This window comes from Sus scrofa, chromosome 3 (assembly GCF_000003025.6).
Source record: "Sus scrofa isolate TJ Tabasco breed Duroc chromosome 3, Sscrofa11.1, whole genome shotgun sequence".
NCBI lineage: Eukaryota > Metazoa > Chordata > Mammalia > Artiodactyla > Suidae > Sus > Sus scrofa.
In genome coordinates, this window is record NC_010445.4 from 132,304,257 (window position 1) to 132,321,805 (window position 17,549).

A 17,549-nucleotide genomic window follows, 5' to 3' on the forward strand; every position below is an offset into this window, starting at 1 on the left:
TGGCCCTTCCTCCGGGATGTTGTGGGCAGGGTCTGCGCGCAGCAGCCGTGCGCTGGTCCTGCCGCAGAGCCGGCCTTAGGCGGCTGGGGGTGGTTCTGTGTTCCCGCAGCCACCCGATGGACCTCAGTGACTCAGTGACGGCGTCACAGAAAACAGAGATTGCTCGGCGATCGCGGCTCCTCTGTCTGGCTCCGTGAGCAACCGAGCCTGTCACCGTGCCCAGTCACACTGAAAGGAATGTTTGCTGCAGGACAGATAACAGGCTTTGGCACAGATGATACGGTTGGGAAAGCCATCATCAGAGGTCTTGGGAGCCGCGGGAAGGTCAGGATCCTGGAGCTGTGAGGCTTCCGCGGGCCGCCAGGGGGCGGAAGAGGAAATCCGGGCAAAGGCTGTGGAAAGGCGCTGGGCTGTGTCTGTGTCGGGAAGCGCTCCGTCCTCACCCGTGAGCTCCTACAAGCCCAACCCGGCCTCACTGCCCTGGCCTCTCACCACCACACCTCCACCCAGGGCTCCGCGGACGGCTGTCCTCCGGGAGACGGCCGACGCGCTGCGTGGATGGACGGACAGATGGACAGACGGACGGACATGTGGGGGATGGAAGGAGGGAGGGAGGGAGGAGGAGGAGGGGAGGGGATTTTAAGGACTGGCTCACGCCCCGGTGCCCTGGCAGGTCCTAGTTTTAGAGGCAGGTCAGGGGACTAGGAACGCCCGCAGGAGGGCACGCTGAGACTCTGCAGAATTTCTTCTCCGGGAAACCTCAGTTCCTGCTCTTAAGACCTTGAACAGACTGGAGGAGGGACCCCTCCTCTCCTAGACAGCCGGTCGCAGACAGGAACCAACGTTAGTCTCACCTCCCAAGGCCTTTGGCACAGCACCGGGACTAGCGTGTGGCCTGTCACTGGGCCAATGGCCCAGCCAATGGACACATAAAATTAGCTGCCCGAGCTGACCTCGGGAGGCCCAGGTTGAGGTGTTGGGAGAGATGTGGCTTTTCCCACTTAAACCCGAGGGACCAGAGCCATTTGGACAGCGGAGTGGCCCAGTCGAAGCGGCACATTCTCTGTTGCTGCAGGGCTGGGGGGTGGAGCAGCGGACCTGCGGGCCCGAGGTATGAGAAACAGTTGGAGGGACACATGGGTGACCCAGAGGAAAAATGACATTTTCAGGGAGAGTAAGGTTTTGGGTTTCTGATATGCAAGGCTGAAATTCTTGGGGGTCCCCAGAGAAAAAGCAAAATGAGTGTGGCCCCGGGCGTGGGCTCTGGGGGAGACGCGGGACTGGCCAGTGTGCAGGACCCCCGGGGGGCGTGACTGGACGGCTACCCCACGTGGTGACTGGGGTGAGAACGTCTGTCATGGACGTGCAGCCTCCGGAGGGGTCTAGAACCAGACCCCCGCTCAGCCGCACCCAGATGCAGCCCCACCGACGTGCAGGAGCAGCTGTTTGCCGACAGGGTGGCAGGAGCGAGCCAGGTCACCTCAGCCCCACTGTGGCACTTCCGGTCACGCAACAGTGTGGGTGTCAGAACAGACCCAGGCGCCTCTGAGGCTGAGGCTTGGTGACTGTGTGGCTTTGACGTCCTCCACTGTCACCGCAGAGACTGGATCCTTGAGGAAAGTGCTGGGGTGAGGCTGTGAACACACACACACACACACACACACACACGCAGGTGGGGCCCCTCCTTCCCAGGGCTTCTGCTCCAGACAAGGCCCCCCTGGAAGAGGCCACAGGGGAGAAACCAAAGGTCCATGAGGGTCCACCTGGTCCAGCGCTGCCTCCTAACAGTCCTGGGGGCAGCAGTGCACAGCCCTGGGCAGTGACCAGGCCTCAGGGGCTCCGCCGGGGAGCCCGGCAGCCTGGCTCTAATCCTGCAGCAGAGTGTGTCTGTGTGTTAGACAGACAAGGAGAGCGGGGTGGGGGGGGGGAGACAGAGAGACGGAAAGAGAAACGGAGACAGAGAGAGATTAAGGGAGAGAGACAGAAAGAGATAGAGACAGAGAGAGATTAAGAGACAGAGATTAAGAGACAGAGAGACAGAGCAAGCCCTTGGAATCCTGCCTGGGACTTGCCGGCGCTCCCAACGTGTTTTATAAAAGGACAAAAACCCTCTCGCATAGTGCGGACACGGCGGCCAGAGGACGTGAAGCAAACTTGGCTTAGGCCCCAGATCGTGGGCGGAGACCTGGGATTGGAACTTGGGGGCCCAACCTGGCCTCCACACGGCACCCCAGGCAGCCCTGGGAAGGGGGCGCCGCAGCCGGACGCACGGCTGGAGGTCCTCGCCCCGCCCCGGCCCTTGGGGAGGTGGGGGTGGGAAGGGAGGAGCCGCGCGCATGTGCACAGCTGGCGCCCCCCGCCCCCCGCGCACAGCTGGGACGTGGGCCGCAGTTGGGCGGCGGGAGGGCGCAGTCCAGAGCCGGCAGCCGACGCGCCGGGCCCTCACGATCGGTCCGAGTGTCCGCGTGTCCTGCGCGCCGTGGGCCATGGCCGTGCACCCCGCGCGTCCCGCGCGCCCCTGCCTGCTGGCGCTTGTGATGTGCTGCTGCTGGGGGGTGCTGGCCGTGGTCGCCCAAAAGCCGGGCAACGGGTGTCCTAGCCGCTGCCTGTGCTTCCGCACCACCGTGCGCTGCATGCATTTGCTGCTGGAGGCCGTGCCCGCCGTGGCGCCGCAGACGTCCATCCTGTGAGTGCGGCGGGGCGCGGGGCCCCGAGGGGCAAGGCGCGCGGGAGGATCGAGGGCCGGGGTCCGGGGTCCGGGAGGGAGGATGGTGCGGCGGGGCCTTTGTCCGCCCTGGCCGGGGCACGGGGGGCGGACCTGAGCGCAGCGCGCGCCGCCTCTGGAGCCGCCTTTGTTCGGAGCTCGGAATCCCCGCTGGACGGGGAAGTTGTTGGGAGCAGGCGGGGGAAGCCCGGCCGCCCCGCCCGGCCCGGTCCTGCTCGCTGCCGTCCTCCGCTCGCCTTTGCCCCCTTCCCGCCCCTTTCCGGGCCCCTCTCCTCCCCGCGCCCCGCGCCCCCTCCTCCGCTTCCCCCCTCCTCTCCTCCCCCCTCCCCTCCTTCCCCTCCTCCCACTCGGCGGTTCCCGCTCCGGTTTCCCGGTCCTCCCTGGGCGCGGTACCCCCGCCCCCGCACTGGGGGAGCCTCCCGGGCGCATCCTCCGTGACCCACGGCGGCAGCGCCCCCACGTCCCCGCATCGGCCGGGGCGCGGGGAGCCTCCTGCCCGGGTAGTCGCGAGCCCTGCGGGGCGCACGGTTTTCTCTCGGGCTTGCTCTGCGCCGCGGGAGAGCGGGGCCGAGCTCCGGGAGCGGCCGCGGTGCGGGTCCCTCCCCGAGTTGTGGCGCGGCGCGGCTGGCCGGGGGGTGGACAGAGTCGGGGTCCGAGCGGGTTGGCGCCTGGGACCCATCGCCGCTCTTGTCGCCAGCCAGGGCGCGCCGCGGCGGTGCCATCGGAGAGTCGGCGCTCCAGTGGCACCGAGCATCGCGCTCTCGCCCGGCTAGAGGAGGTCGCCGGCCCGGGATGCCGCCGAGGGGCTGCAGGCCTCGAGCTGTTCGCCCGCGACTCGGATGAGAAATTTTCAGAATCTGAAAAGGCCGCCTGCGCTTCAGGCGCCGACCGTACCGAGCGTCCTGCAGCTGCCCTCTGAATGCCAAAAATAGTTTCCACTTTTCTTGGCTGAGCAGGAGTGCTTTTGGCACCACCGAGCAGCCTGCAAAAGTTGTAAAATCTTGAGTGAACTATTCAGGAAGTGGGCGGTCAGTGTTCCTACTTTTAAAACAAGGACGGACCACTCAGCTCTTGGGCGCTGACTCTCCTGGCAGCTTCCTTGGGGTCTTTGGCGGGGCCTGCGCTCAGCCTGCGACTCTGTTCCTTCCCCTGTGGAGGCGGGGGTGCCAGACGCATGGGGCTCTGAAGAAAAGGACTTGCAGACAGGCCGGGGGAGGGTTTCTGGATGGGGTAATTTAATTCTTTAGTGAGTCAGTGGAAAAAACTTGGGCCCTGAAGCCATTTTTCACATCTGGCCAACGGCTAATGCTTGCGCTGTGCTTGGCCCTCCTATCCGAATTGCTTTTCAAAAAGAACAATATTGAAGAAAATGAGTGTCACGGAACAGAAAAGGTGCCCCCAGCCTCCCGTTCCCACAGACCCCCCAGCCCAGGGTAGGAGGGACGGGACCCTGCTTAGCACTGGCCTCTCTCCCAGAAAGCCCCCCTCTACCTCCTGCTTTGCCTGGGGTCTCACAGTTTTCAGGGGCGTTTTGAAATGCCTTTGCTGGGTCTCACTGACTCCGAGAGGAGGCGGGGTGCGGAGCACAACAGACCCCTCACTGAAACAAGCGGGTTGCGGGTGACATGAACACACACCCCGTTTACAGCTGTGTAGATGCAGGCGCAGGGTGAGGAAGCTCCCATTGCTGCTGCTGTGGGCCTGGAACCAGGAGGAGCTGAGTCCTGGGTGGGGGTTCCAGCGGCTGGGACTGCGGCCACAGAAGGGCAGCGATGGGGGGCCCAGGAGGGAGCCGTGCTGACGAGGGCAGGCGGGCTCTGGGGCGTTGCGGGGCTTGGGGACTGTCTGGCGTGTCCTTGGTGGGGCACAGGCATGTCGCCGTAGGTCCTCCCGGGGCAGAAATGTTTTCACTTTCGGCTTTTCTCCGAGGTGTCTGTTCTCATGCATCTGCTAGTATGCGATTCCTCTCTATTAAAAAAAGAAACAAGGCTTGGTGGAAAGTGGGGACTTCGTAGGACCCGGCCCCAGAGTTAGGGGGGCTGCTCAGCATCACTCCACCCTCTGCTCCCCGGCCCCCTGCCCCCACGCCCCAAGATTGAATGGGAATCGCTGGGAAAACAGACTTGTCCACATGGGGCCAAGAGTGGGCAAAACAGCTCCGTGGTTGGGGCTTCAGAAATGATGGCCCAGGAGTGTCTTGTGGCTCAGGTCTGACCCTGGGAAGTGGGACAGGTGTTCCAGAATGAAGGGCGGCCAGACGCCCTGAGGTCCCGAGTCCTCTCCTCACTGTCCAGAGCCGTGCTCTGCAGCCCAGAAGCTTTGCAAGAAATATTTGTTTAAATTTTGAGTATTTTCTGCCTAACACTACTGTAGGCGTTTGTCCCCAGGGTGATTAAGAAGCTAATGTTAAAACACACTGTGTGGCACCTCTGCTCTGCCCCCTTCCTGTCCCCTCTCTCACTCTGGACCTTTGGGGAGGGCACATCCTCACGTGCTCCTCAGAGGTCCCTGGCTGCCGACCACTGCCGACCACGGGACAGGAAACCCTGGTGTCGGAGGGAGCCTGGGGACGCGGGCTGGGGTGGCCCTGGGGGGGTGTGAACTGGCCCCACAGCAGGCAGGGGGTGCCCTGTCCCCTGGTGTCATGGTCAGCCCACCAGACAGCTGCTCCCAAATCCATCAGCTTCTGCTGACCTGTGTGTTTGGGCCTGTGTGTCTTCCAGATCCCGCCTCTCAGAGCCCCCGGTCCACTAGCGGGTGAGGGAGGTGACCGTCCAGTCGCACTGGCCCTGTGGGACTGCAGGAGGCTGGCCCTGGGTGAGTGGACAGCCGCTGGGCCACAGCCACACTCAGTCCTTCCTGCAGGCCCCCTGTGGAACCTGACTCCTAGGTCGACAGTCTTCAGGCCACTTAACCGTTTGCCTTTGTCCCTGGAGACCAGCCCCTGAGTCACACCTCACACCCTCAGCCTCCATGGAAGCTTCTAGAGCCTGGCTGCTGGGAGGGTGGGGTTTTCCTCCAGCTCCCCTTCGCTCCAGGTGAGGCGGGCGGAGGGAGGCATCTTCTGGGTCAGGAGGGCGTCTCTTGCCGCTCAGCATCCGCCCCCCCGCCCCGTCCTCCTGGGGCTCAGGGACCATCCTGCAGGACGCGCTCGGCCCTGGAGGACTGGTCTCTCTGCCCGCCCTGGGTGGGGTGCTACAAGGTCGGCAGATGTGAGCAGCATCCGGCGGCCGGTCTCTGCAGGTCACCGGTACCCAGCGGGGACAGTGGCCTTTGAGCTGCGGACTTGGACGCACATGAAGCCGAGCTCTCCTTTGAAACTCCCAGGTGGGACGAAGTCAGATCTGTATGGTCACAGTTCCCGCGCATTTGGAAGGCGCCGAGGGATGTTTTTGGAGTCTTTAAATACTGGTCTCTCGTCTTTCCAAAGTGGTGGTGGGCCAGCTACCTCCTTGCACCGGGAACGGCTCTGTGGTGTCCCCAGCCACGCAGAGGTCTCTGGCGCCCAGGTGCTGTGTTCAGAAGAGGGACCTCGATGACCTGAGGAAGCAGCCAGAGGCCCCCCCCCGCCGCTGCCGTGCCTGACGGCAGCCCTCGGGGAGCACGTCCTGGCTCCGTTCAACAGATTTATGCCTGAACACGTGCCTTGGAGCTGCGGCTGGATGAGCTCCTGGGGGGCTGCAGCTGGTCGGCTGTAAAGGCCCCTCCTTTGAGTTTTTACCGAATCCAGGACTCAAGACGATAGTTGTAAGAAGAAAGCACAGGTCCCCGTGACAGGATCCATGTGGCCGAGGCTCATCCTGGGTCCGGACGCCTTGGCCAGAGGCAGCTTCCTCCGCTGGGCGCTCTGGCGGCCGCCCCCTCCATTCTGTGACTCGGCGTCCCTTCGTGGGGACGTGGGCAGCCGCCGCTTCCCTTCCAACAGCCCCGAGGGCAGCAAGTGACTCGTCCCAAGCACGAGTTCTGGGGACCCCCAGGACCCTCTGACTGTCCCCACGGAGCCTCGGGTGGGGGAGGTCTTGCCCATCGGACTGGGCCTGGGGCTTTGGAGCCAGGGACTGAATCTGCTCTGCGCGATGACATGAGGGCGTGTCGCCGGGAGGCACACAGGGCTTCCTATTGGATGCAGGGGCGGCCGGGCCCAGCAGACCAGAGCGGCCCGCTGCTCCCGTTAAAGTGTCCAGGGCGAGATGTCAGCACAGCAGTGACGGAGGCCGGGTGTCCGGAGTGGCCTGTCCCTGGCGTGAGCGCCGCTGAAGGTGGGAGGCCCCGCACAGGGGTTCCCTTTGGCCAAGTGGGGTTTCTGTCTTGCTGGTTGGAGGTGCCCAGCTCTTTCTCAAGCTCTTGCCGATGGGGGAAACTGGAGTGGCTGCCACGGGGAAGGAAGGGGGCTGTCGGGGTCTGCGGCCGGGCTCGGGGCTATACCCAGGGCTGGCCTCGGGCCCGGCTGCGCTGTCTCCTGCCCACCCTGGGCCCCTGGGGGCTGCGAGCCTTCTGGGCCCCACAGGTCAGGCCTCTTGACTTCAGGGTCCAGGTTCGATGCGCATGTTAACCATGACCGTTTCAAACTTTTGGGGTGACTTGTTTAAAAATACAGTTTTGGGTGAAGTCAACTTATTTTTTTTGTTTTTTCCTAATTTTAAGTGTATTGGCATGTAATTGGCTTCCAGTGTTGCCGTAGCTTCAGGTGTGCAGCCGGCGGGTCAGTTACCCAAGCGCCCATTCTTCCTCAGGGCCCTTCCCGCGCAGGCTGCGCAGCGCGCGGAGGAGGCCTCCCTGGGCCGAGAGGAGGTGCGCGTTCCCTGGCGGTTTTGTGTACGGTAGCGGGTATATGCCGGTCCGTCCTCCCGGCTTATCCTCCCCCGACGTATCCGCCTTGGTGACCCTAAGTTTGGTTTCGAAACCCGAGTTTATTTTTGTTTTGTGAATAAGTCCTTTTGTATCATTTTTCTTGTGTCATTAGATTCCGTGTATTCGTGATTTTGTGTCTGGCCAAAAAGCTTGTGATTAGATGCTCAACATCAGTAATTATTAGAGGGAGTTCCCTCTGTGGCGCAGCAGAAACGAATCCGACTAGGAGCCAGGAGGTTGCAGGTTCGATCCCTGGCCTCTCTCAGTGGGTTAAGGATCTGGCATTGCCGTGAGCTGTGGTGTAGGTCGCATACATGGGCTCGGATCCTGCGTGGCTGTGGCTGTGGTGTAGGCCGGCTGCTGTAGCTCTGAATTGATCCCTAGCCTGGGAACCTCCCTATGCTGCAGGTGCGGCCCTAAAAAGCAAAAAAAAAAAGAACTAAATGTAGGACTAGCATATTACCCAGCAGTCCCACTCCTGGGCGTCTGTCTGGAGAAAACCATAGTTTGAAAAGGTAAATGCACCCCCGTGTTCACTGCAGCACTGTATACACAGCCAAGACATGCTAACAACCTAAATGCCCACCAACAGAGGAATGGATAAAGGAGATGGTGCATATACACAATGGAATACGACTCAGCCGTAACAAAGTAACACCACTGGCAGCAACATGGGGGGACCCAGACATCATCACACCGAGGGAAGTGGGACAGAGAAAGAAAACAGCAGAAGGGTGAATTCAGTTTAAAAGTGATGAAACACCGCTGATTTGATGCTGAAAGAGTCAGTTGGGCCTCTGGGTTACTCTGTGTCCCTCTGTGGGCTGGCCGCTCCCTGATTGAACAGGTAACTTAGGCCACGTGCGGCGGCACTCAGACGTGGACAGACACGTGTCGGGGAGTGAGGGAGGGCTTTTTTGTGTCTAAAGTAGTGTCCTCCGGAGCTTAGGATCATTCTAAGCTGGCAGTTCCCGTGGTGTGGGTTTTCTCTGTCGACGGTCACCTTGAAAAGTAGAATTGGTGCTGCTCGCTGCCGGTGCCTCGCTTGTTCTTTAGACGACCCCCGTCCACGCCCGGCACGGCTGAGGCCCGAGCCGATCGCCGTGTGACCTCAGCCGCCTGGCCAGGCCGTTCTGTGAGGCTGTGTCCGCTGCGGCGGGAGTTAGTCTCAGCCCCTCTTCCTGGCTCGGGGCCGGGTCCACTGTCCGCGGACGGACGAGTGTCCGCCTCTTGGAGGCTGCCTTTCGCTCCTGCTTCCCAGCTGCCCGAGGTGGAGAGAAGAGGCGACACGGACCCCCAGAAGCTGGTGGACAGGGTCAGACTCTGTCCCCCGGGCTCCCAGGACCTCGTCTGCTAGGGATTGCTCCAGCCGTTCGTTAGGGGTGGCTTCTCCCCCCCGATACTCGGCTCACGGAGGAGAGAAGAGACCTGCCTGCGGGTGTCCTGATGCCTGGCCCCGGGGAGCCAGGAGCAGGGCCGCAGGGTGGCTGGTGTGGGACCAGGCTGTGTGCTCCCAGCCTGCGGAGCCCTCGGGGTCACAGCCTTTTGCTGTGCAGTGAGGCCGGGGGAGCGGCTTAGCGGGGGCTGGCTCCGCCCTCTGAGCCTCAACTGGATGAGGGTTCACCGGGAGGGACGCGCCGCGGGGAGGCTCAGTTCACGGGAAGGTGGGAGCTGAGGGTGGCGGGGCCCTTGGGCCGTGTGGACGCGTCCAGCCCTGGGAAGCCGTGGCCACCGTCGGGATAAGGGACCTCCCCGCCCCCGCGGCTGCGCCCCCGCGGCCCTGCCCCTGTGTTCTGCCTCGCTGGACACGGATTGTGTCCACCAGGGATCCTGGGCTTTGTTTTCCTTTCCTGGAATGTCTTTGTCTGGTTTGCGTATCGGGTAGATCTGGCCTCACAGTGAGCGCAGCACGGCCTGCCGTCGTGTCGCGTCCCGTCCAGGGTGCAGGGGTGCGGCGAGGAGGGTGCGTGGACGGCGGTCTTCTTGGACACCCTGAAGGGGTGGGGAGCCCACACCCCGCGTTCTTCTTGGATGGCCTTGGGCTGGGGTTGGCCTTGTGGGAGGGTCTTAAAGTTGACTTTAGATTCTTCAGGGAACAAAGAGCTGTTCAGGGCTGTTCCTCCCTGGGCAGGGGTGGGTGGGGGCCTGGGGGCCGCATCCCGGGGGGTCCCTGGGGGCCATGTCCTGGGGGCCGTGTCCGCGGCCGGGCCGCGTCCCTGGAGTCCTTGCCTTGTCATCCTCGGAGCAGCTGAGAATCCGTAGCGCTGCCCGCTCTCGTTCCTGCCATTAGACGTGTGTGTCTTCTCTCTGGTTTTTTCCCGTCAGTCTGCCTAGAGGTTTTTCAGCTTCGTTGGCCTCGGCAAAAACCCAACTTCTGGGTTCATTGATTTTTCTCTGTTGTTTTTCCGTTCTCCGTTTTGTCGATTTCTGCTCTGATCCTTCTCGCCTGCACAGGCACTGCTGCGCTGAGCGCTCGACGCGCCGGGGGCCTGGCGGCCTCTCTGTCCCAGGCACTCAGCTGTCCCGTGAGGCCCGTGGCCTCACAGTGTGGCCTCTCGGGCAGCAGCCTGGGTGGTTCGGAGCTCACCTCCTTCGCGTTTCATCCTCAGGGAGGGAGTCTGTGGCTGTGACCGACGTACAGTATCTTGAAAACAGTTGTTTCCTGTGTTTTCCCAGCTTTTTGGTTGTGTCAGACCGGAGAGTAAATCTGATCCGTTTCCCGTCTTATTCAGATGTTCCCACTCACTTTCGTGGAGGTAATTTTGTGAAACCTTATTCAATTCTGCAACTTTCTAACAGTGGTAGCAAATAAAACAGTGCATTGGCATGCCCAAGTCTAGATGAAAGTAAGTTAAGAATTATTCAGCCCTGCTGTTTTCCAGCTGCCTCTGGGATGGCCGTGTCTCTGCGGCGGGATTTAATTTCAGCTGCTGCAATGAACATGCGGAACCTCGGCGGATTGAGGCCATGTGAGGGCCTGCCCCTCACATGGCATCCAGGCACATGTTGTCACTGAGCAGCTGTCACCAGAGGCTCTGCTCTCAGCCAGGGTCTACAGCCCACGCCCAGGGACAGTGGCGTTTGCGGCGGGCGGTCTGTGTTGAACACGCTGTGCCCTTCGTCCACCTTGGGGCTGGGCTGCCTTCTGACCGCAGAGGCAGAGCTGGGAGGTTGGGACTCCCCAGGTTACTTCCTGTCTGGCTCTTTAAGGCATCAGTGCGCTGCCAGGGATCCAGGACCCAGGCTCCGTCCTCCTGGTGGCTCTGCTGTTCTTGTCCCCGGGCTTCCAGCAGGGATGGAGCAGGGGGCCGATCCAGCGCATCACCTGCCACAAGGGGACACGTCACGTGTGCTCACGTGGCATGGTGGGCTCTGGTCACCTGTCCCCACCTGGATGCCAGGTTCTGGAGAATGTTGTTTAGGGCCTGTCCAAGAAGGGAAACTGCATTTTGAACTTTCCTGCTGGACAGGTGGTGCCCTTGCGTGATCACCTGTGGTGGCTACTGAACAGCCTCTGTGGGTGTCGCTGTGGGTCACAGCCACCTTCTTACCAGCCAGGTGCTCAGCTGAGGACTTCCCAGATTTGGGTTTGGGGTCGTGGGCCATCACAGAAGGAGCGCTGAGGGGACCCCCGTCTCACGCTGCATCCTTAGCCTCTGGGCACCAGAGTGGGCTGTGTTTCTGAGGCTCTCGCTTGGGTGTAAAGGCCCGTGGCCGCTGCTGGGACGCGAGCCTGCGCCTCCTGTTTACGTGCAGCCACTAGAGCTGTGTGCGGGTTTGCGGGGCCTTTGCACGTGCGGCCCTGCCTTCCCTCCACCCGCCGTGGTTCTCCCTCCTTGGTGGGCTGTGTCGGCAGGTCAGCTGTTCCCACCGCGAGAGGCTGGCATCTTGTCTCCACGCGCTGCGAGGAGGTGGTGCAACCTGCCCTGCTGCCCACTTCGGTGCCCTGGCCCCTTTACTTCCCTTCTGCAACATGTTTTAAAAGTTTTCTGCAAGCTGTGCTTGTTCATGGTGGAAAATGTGACAATCTAGATTAGAGCAGCAGAATAAGTGACGCACGTTTCTGTAATTGGCGGAGACCCTTTGCCGACTGGGCTTGTCCTCAGGAACCCAGATGGCCGTGTGAGCACACGCGGAGCCGCTGGTGGGGCCGAGGGTCGGCCCACTTCTGCCCCTCTGTCCGTGTCGCCTGTGGCTGGATTCTGTGGCCACCTGTGTCTGGGTCTCCGTGGACCTATCCCTCTCTCTGGATCGCCTTTCCCTGGCCACCTGCCTGCCTATTTCCAAACATTGGGTGGGGACCTCCGTCCTGTCCTGTGCTCTACGCTGGGCTGCGGGGGATGCCCGGCGTCTGCGCAGCAATCAGAACTCTGCACCCTTGTGGTCAGCGGCCGCGTCCTATTTATTTTGTGTAATCACCAACTCTATTGAATCAAATTACTTTTATGGGTCATTTCTTTGTTTCCCCCTTTCTGCTACTGCAAACAGTACCTCAGAATGCCTTCATGCAGCTTTTTCTTTGGAGTATTTGCCTTAAACCCATCTGGGCACGTTGCAGGCTCAGTCCGCACTGGGGCAGGTCTGCTCGTCCTGGCTTTTCCTGTTCGTTTCCTTCCTGGACAGGCGTCCTCGGCCCAGCCCAGCTCCTCAGAACCATCAGGTCACGTCGGGCCAAGGTGCACATCCAGCCGAGGGAGGCGAGTGTGTGTTGCACCCTGGGGGCACGGCCCCAGGGCACCCTGACTCCTGCCCTTGGCAGTGCCGTGCGTGCACCTGTGCGTTCTCGCTTGGTAGCTGCGCTTTGACGGATTTTTCTCCGGAGGCCTTGGCCTGAGCAGGTCCTGAGAATGGCACCTGTCACCGGCTGTGGGTCCATCTCAGGCTCCTGCCCGGCCCCATCTTTATGTTGGATCCCGTGGCTCCTGTGGCCAGTTTCTTGTGTGGGCTCTGCCCCATGGTGGCCGTTCTGGCTGGGCTGTTGCCACCTTAGGGAGGGGCTGGGAGGTCCCCAGCTCAGCCCTGTCCCCGGAGGCCATGCTGAAGGTTGATTCTTAATTGCAAAGTTGGGGTCTCTGAGGTCCTTGAGAAGACAGCAAGTGACCAGGAACCTTGCTTCTGGGAGGGCTAGGGTCCAGCGAGGTGCTGGTCACGACACTGTCGTCGGCCGGTCAGTACACAGCCTGGTTCAAATGCCTTATTTAACGTGTCTTGTTGGTTCCCGGCCCAGGGGCTCAGGGCGCCAGCACACGGCTCATACCTGGAGGAGGTGGCGCCACACATGAATTCCCCGTGATTCGCCTCAGAGCCCTGACACCAGCCAGCCCATCAGCCCCATGCTCGGGGCGATTTTAAACAGCAAAGTCCCCAAGAAAAGGCACAAAACATGCGGACAGCACAACCCCGAAGAGACCTTGAAAGGGACCCTTGATTATGTCCTGCTGGTCGAGATCCTGTCTGACCGCGAAGGTGGCATCGGCATGGGTGTGGGGTTCGAGTAGATTTGAGCAAGAGGGGGGGGGATTCTCAAACCCGGACTCCTGGAAAGGGGTGACTGTGTCCTCCCGGGATCGGCTCCAGGGGCTCAGGGTTAGTTAGGAGCCGGCGGGCCCCTCCAATCCTGGGACACTTAGAATCTCTACCCAAACTGCTCAGAGGAGAAGGGGTCTTGCCTTTGAGTCCCTCACGTTCAAAGTCGTTAAATTTGGTCATTATTTATAAAGTGTCAGGAGGAACCTACTGCGTGGAGACATCGCACGCTGGGTGCTGAGCGGTGAAGACGGACCGGCCACTGGGTGCTGAGCGGTGGAGACGGATCGGCCGAGTTGGGGTCGCACCATGGCCCCCGGGCAGGGTTAACGAGGGGGGCTGTCCCTGGACGCAGCCGTCCGGCCGAGGGTCACCTGGGCCATCCTGGCTGCAGCGCACCGCGTCCATGCAGTCCCGGCGGGGTTCTCGCCCTCGAAGCCTGGGCTTCCACCCGCGGGGGCATCTCAGGCGCAGGGCAGGGGTACGTGTGAAGGTCCTGCCCCCACGGCCGTGGTTGTGTCATCACCAGCTGGCTTGATTGGCCCCGCAGACTTGAACCCCAGTGTGGGCTGTGCCCGGCGAGGGACCCCGCTCCCCCGCTGGGCGGGGAGGCCAGGCAGCAGGAGGGACGCCCTACGGGTGGCTGGGGCTCCCAGGGCGCGGCGGTTCTGCTCTTCCATCATGGCACTGCCTTTAATTGGAGCAGATACTGCGATGCACACAGGAAATGCCACTAAGCTAGTTTGCAGTGCCTGGTAGGCAGTTTTCTCTCACAGACCAATCCCACATGTTTCAGAGGCGTCTCAGTTGCCTAGTGAGGCAGCATCGCAAGCTGCTCTTAATGGTCCTGGGACCCGGGAAAGGCATAAATGTGGATTTCCGCCCTGCCCAACTTTTCTCGAAACGCCGTTCCTGCGCAGATCTAGCGTTCATTCTTTGCTGAGCGTTAGGACAATGAAAGGGGACATTCGGAGTGACTCTAAACAAGAGGCGGGATGAGGGGCCGACGGGGAGATTGTGCTTCTGCCTCGATTGGGTTGATATTTTCCTTTGCTGGGGGGAAGATACCACCCGCACAACCTGCAGTATCTTGACTCAGAAAGAAATAGGGAGTTCCCGTCGTGGCACAGCGGAAGCGAATCCAGCTGGGAACCCTGAGGTTTCTGGTTCGATCCCTGGCCTCGCTCAGGGGGTTAAGGGTCTGGCGCTGCCGTGAGCTGTGGTGTAGGTCGAAGATTCGGCTCAGATCCCCTGTTGCTGCGGCTGTGGTGCAGGCCGGCGGCTACAGCTCTGACTGGAGCCCTAGCCTGGGAACCTCCGTGTGCCTCAGGTGCGGCCCTAAAAAGAAAGAAAGAAAAGGAAGGAAAGAGAGCAGTAGGCCTGCAGCATGAGACCGCGTGTCACCCGAGGAGCAAACACCCTTATCTGAAGTATGTCTTAGGTTTATGCTTCTTTTCCTGGTCACAGGAAAAGCCCAGGAAGGGAGCCCAGATCAGGCTTGTCGCTTCCTGGAATGAAACAACATTTCTAAAAAGTCCATGACCAGCTGGGTCGCAGCAGTTCAACTTTTAAAAATAGCCGTCGAAGTGGACGCAGTTAGTCATTGTTGTTGCTTATTCCGACCTGCGGGGTGTTTGTGTTGGCGTGGCAATGGGCGGCCAAATATTGATCGACCGTGAGCATTTGTTTTCTTGTGCGTGTGTTTGTTGCTGTGTAATCGTCCACCCACCCACCCACCCTCCCGTGCATCGGTCCCCCACCCATGCATCGTCTACCCTTTGATTCATGACCGTCCATCCATTCATCTGTCCGTCCAGCCCTCCATCCGTTCATACATCCGCCCATCCACACACCCACCTGCCCGCCCATCTGCCCGTCTCTTTGGTCCCCCTCTGCCCCGCCCCCCCTTGCCGAGTCCTTGCCAAGTATCAGGTGCTGGTGCTGAGACTTGCAGACCTGCTGCTGCAAGGGGAGGCCCACCGGGCGGTGCAGGCAGTGCAGGTGGAGCTGGGCCTCTGTCTTGACGCAGCCTTGGCCCTGCTCCTTCCCACCCTCTGTGGTCCAGGAGTGGGGTTGGAAGCCCAGCTGCAGGGCAGATAGAAAGCAGATAGCTTGGCAAACCCTTTCTCTTTCTTTCTTTTTTGGCTGCCCTGCAGCCTGTGGAGTTCCCAGGCCAGGGATCAAATCTGAGCCGTGACTGCGACTTAAGCCGCGGCTGCGGCAGCACCGGATCCTTAACCCCCAGGCCTGGGATTGAACCTGTTCTCAGCTGCTCCCGTTTCACCACAGGGGGAACTCCTGGCAACGCTTTCTGAGACCCAGGCCTCTCTTCTCCTAAGCTCAGAGTGCACTGGCTCTTGCATCCAACTTCGCCTTTGTTCGGGGAGCCGCCATCTCGTCCTGGCGCGGTTCCTCGGGGCCTGCGTCGAGCCGCCTTTCCCAACGGGTCCTGAGAGGGAAACGTCTGCAGCCATGGTTTTCTCAGCTCTTTCCAGGTTGCTGCCGAGCTGGTATCTGGGGCTGGAGAAAACCCAGGTCAGGACACGCAGGGGGCGCTCTTTCTCCCTGGAGAAGGACGGCGGCGGCCCAGCACATCCGTCTGAACATCAGGAGAGGCCGGCCGGGCTGGTAGCACGGAGTCGCCTTAGTGACGGCGAAGCGCAAGTTTCAAGAGGGGCCACCTTGGCGAAGGGCTGACTTTGGGACTGTGCCGAGGTCCCTCCAAAGCCTCTCCTGACGGGTCACCTCAGATCCACCTGTCGGCGGCCGTCCGTGCCTCTCACCTGCCCTACTCCTGGGTCCTGGTCCTTTAGCTCCCTGACCTTGTCGTCTCCTCATCTCGGTGATTAATTGGGCTGTGTACCTGCTTTCTGGGTCTCAGGTTCGGGGTCTGCAGGACGCCTCCCACGGCAGGTGCTCGGGAGCCCCTGGGGTGGAGGGTGAGAATGTGCCTCAGTCTTTGTTGATTCTGTTTTGATCCATTTCCTCTGTGGAGGCAACTAAAACTAGCCTGATGTGAGGCTTTTAGCAAAGCAGCAGGCAAAAATGCATCTGTTTTGGTAGCGCCTGGAATCTGCTTCCTGGGCTGGCTCATGCTGAGGGGACAGGACTTTCTGCGGCCGGTTAGCTAAGTCTGGACGCGGGCCCAGTGGGATAACGTGATTTATCTGTTTATTTTGCTGAACTCAAAGAACAAACTCTGTCTGTCTCTGTAAGAACAACCTCAGCCCCGTCCGTTGTTTAAATTATAATGTCTGTTGTAACAAGGAGGGTCCATCTCGGCCTCGGTGTCTGTGATGGTTAGTTTCATGTGTCACCTTGGCTGGGACACAGTGCCCAGATATTGCTTAAACCTTATTCTAGAGGTTTCTGTGAAACCTTTTTTCAAGTTTTTTTTAGGGCTGCTCCCACAGCATATGAAGGTTCCCAAGCTAGGGGTCAAATCAGAGCTGCCGCTGCCAGCCTGCGCCACAGCCACAGCCATGAGGGGTCTGAGCCTCATCTGTGACCTACACCACAGCTCACGGCAACACTGGATCCTTAACCCACTGAGTGAGGCCAGGGATCGAACCTGCGTCCTCATGGATACTGGTCGGGATCGTTACCACTGAGCCTCAATGGAACTCCTCTGTGAAGGTGGTTTTAGAGAAGGTGGACTTTCAGGTCAGCCTCTGGGGAAAGCAGATCAGCCCCACAGCACGCGCTGAAGGACTTGAGGGGGGAGAGAGCCGGTGCCCTTGGATCAGCCGGCAGCCCACCCCGTGGACTGTGGACCTGCCCGGGGCCCACGGGTGTCCACTAAACCAGCCTCAGTCTGCCTCTACACACACGTGCACAAGAACAATGCACACAAGCGCACGCCCACTCGCACATGCACACACGCCCACGTGCACATGCACACGTGCACACACTGACTCCCATTGGCTCTTTTCCCCCAGGGCCCTGACGGCTGCGGCAGGGGTGCTTGTTGAGTGTCTCATGACCCTGGTTCTCTGGCTGCAGCGGCTTGGATCCACTGGACACCAGAGCGGTGACAGTCAGTCAGCATGCTGGCCAGTGACTTGCGGTCAGACTGAGCTGGGACAGGCATCTCTGGGCCACAAGAACTAGGTACGGAGGCAGGACAGCCAGCAGTGGGGCTGAGACCTCAGGCTGTGCTGTCGGCCCCTCAGGAGGCTCAGAGCTCAGAGGGGGCGGGGGGGAGGTACGAGGGGGGCGGGGGTGCAGGAGGGGCCGGAACCGGGACCCCTGGATGCCTGGGAAGTGCGTCTGGCCCGGGAGAGAGACTCAGAGGAGCCGGTGTCCCCAGCGCCTCCGTTCCTGGTCGGGCTGCAGGTTTCATTCTTTGGGCCCCAAATGTGCTCACTTTGATCAAAGACGTGTGTTCAAAGGGAAGGAAAAACCGCGTATTTGAGTTACGTGTTGTGTACGCAAGGCCAAGCATGGA

At 60.9% G+C, this 17,549-nt stretch overlaps 1 protein-coding gene across 3 annotated transcripts in view; it reads left to right on the forward strand.

Moving 5' to 3' along the window:
* Positions 2,032-17,549, forward strand: part of PXDN (peroxidasin) — a 56,566-nt gene continuing 41,048 nt past the window's right edge. For 2 of the 3 annotated variants that reach the window (XM_003125405.6, XM_005662789.3), the window contains exon 1: positions 2,032-2,686. In XM_003125405.6, coding sequence (XP_003125453.6) covers positions 2,337-2,686 — 350 coding nt within the window. In that variant the 5' untranslated portion in view covers positions 2,032-2,336. The remainder of the gene's footprint in view (positions 2,687-17,549) is intronic. The other variant, XM_005662787.3, reaches the window with a different exon arrangement.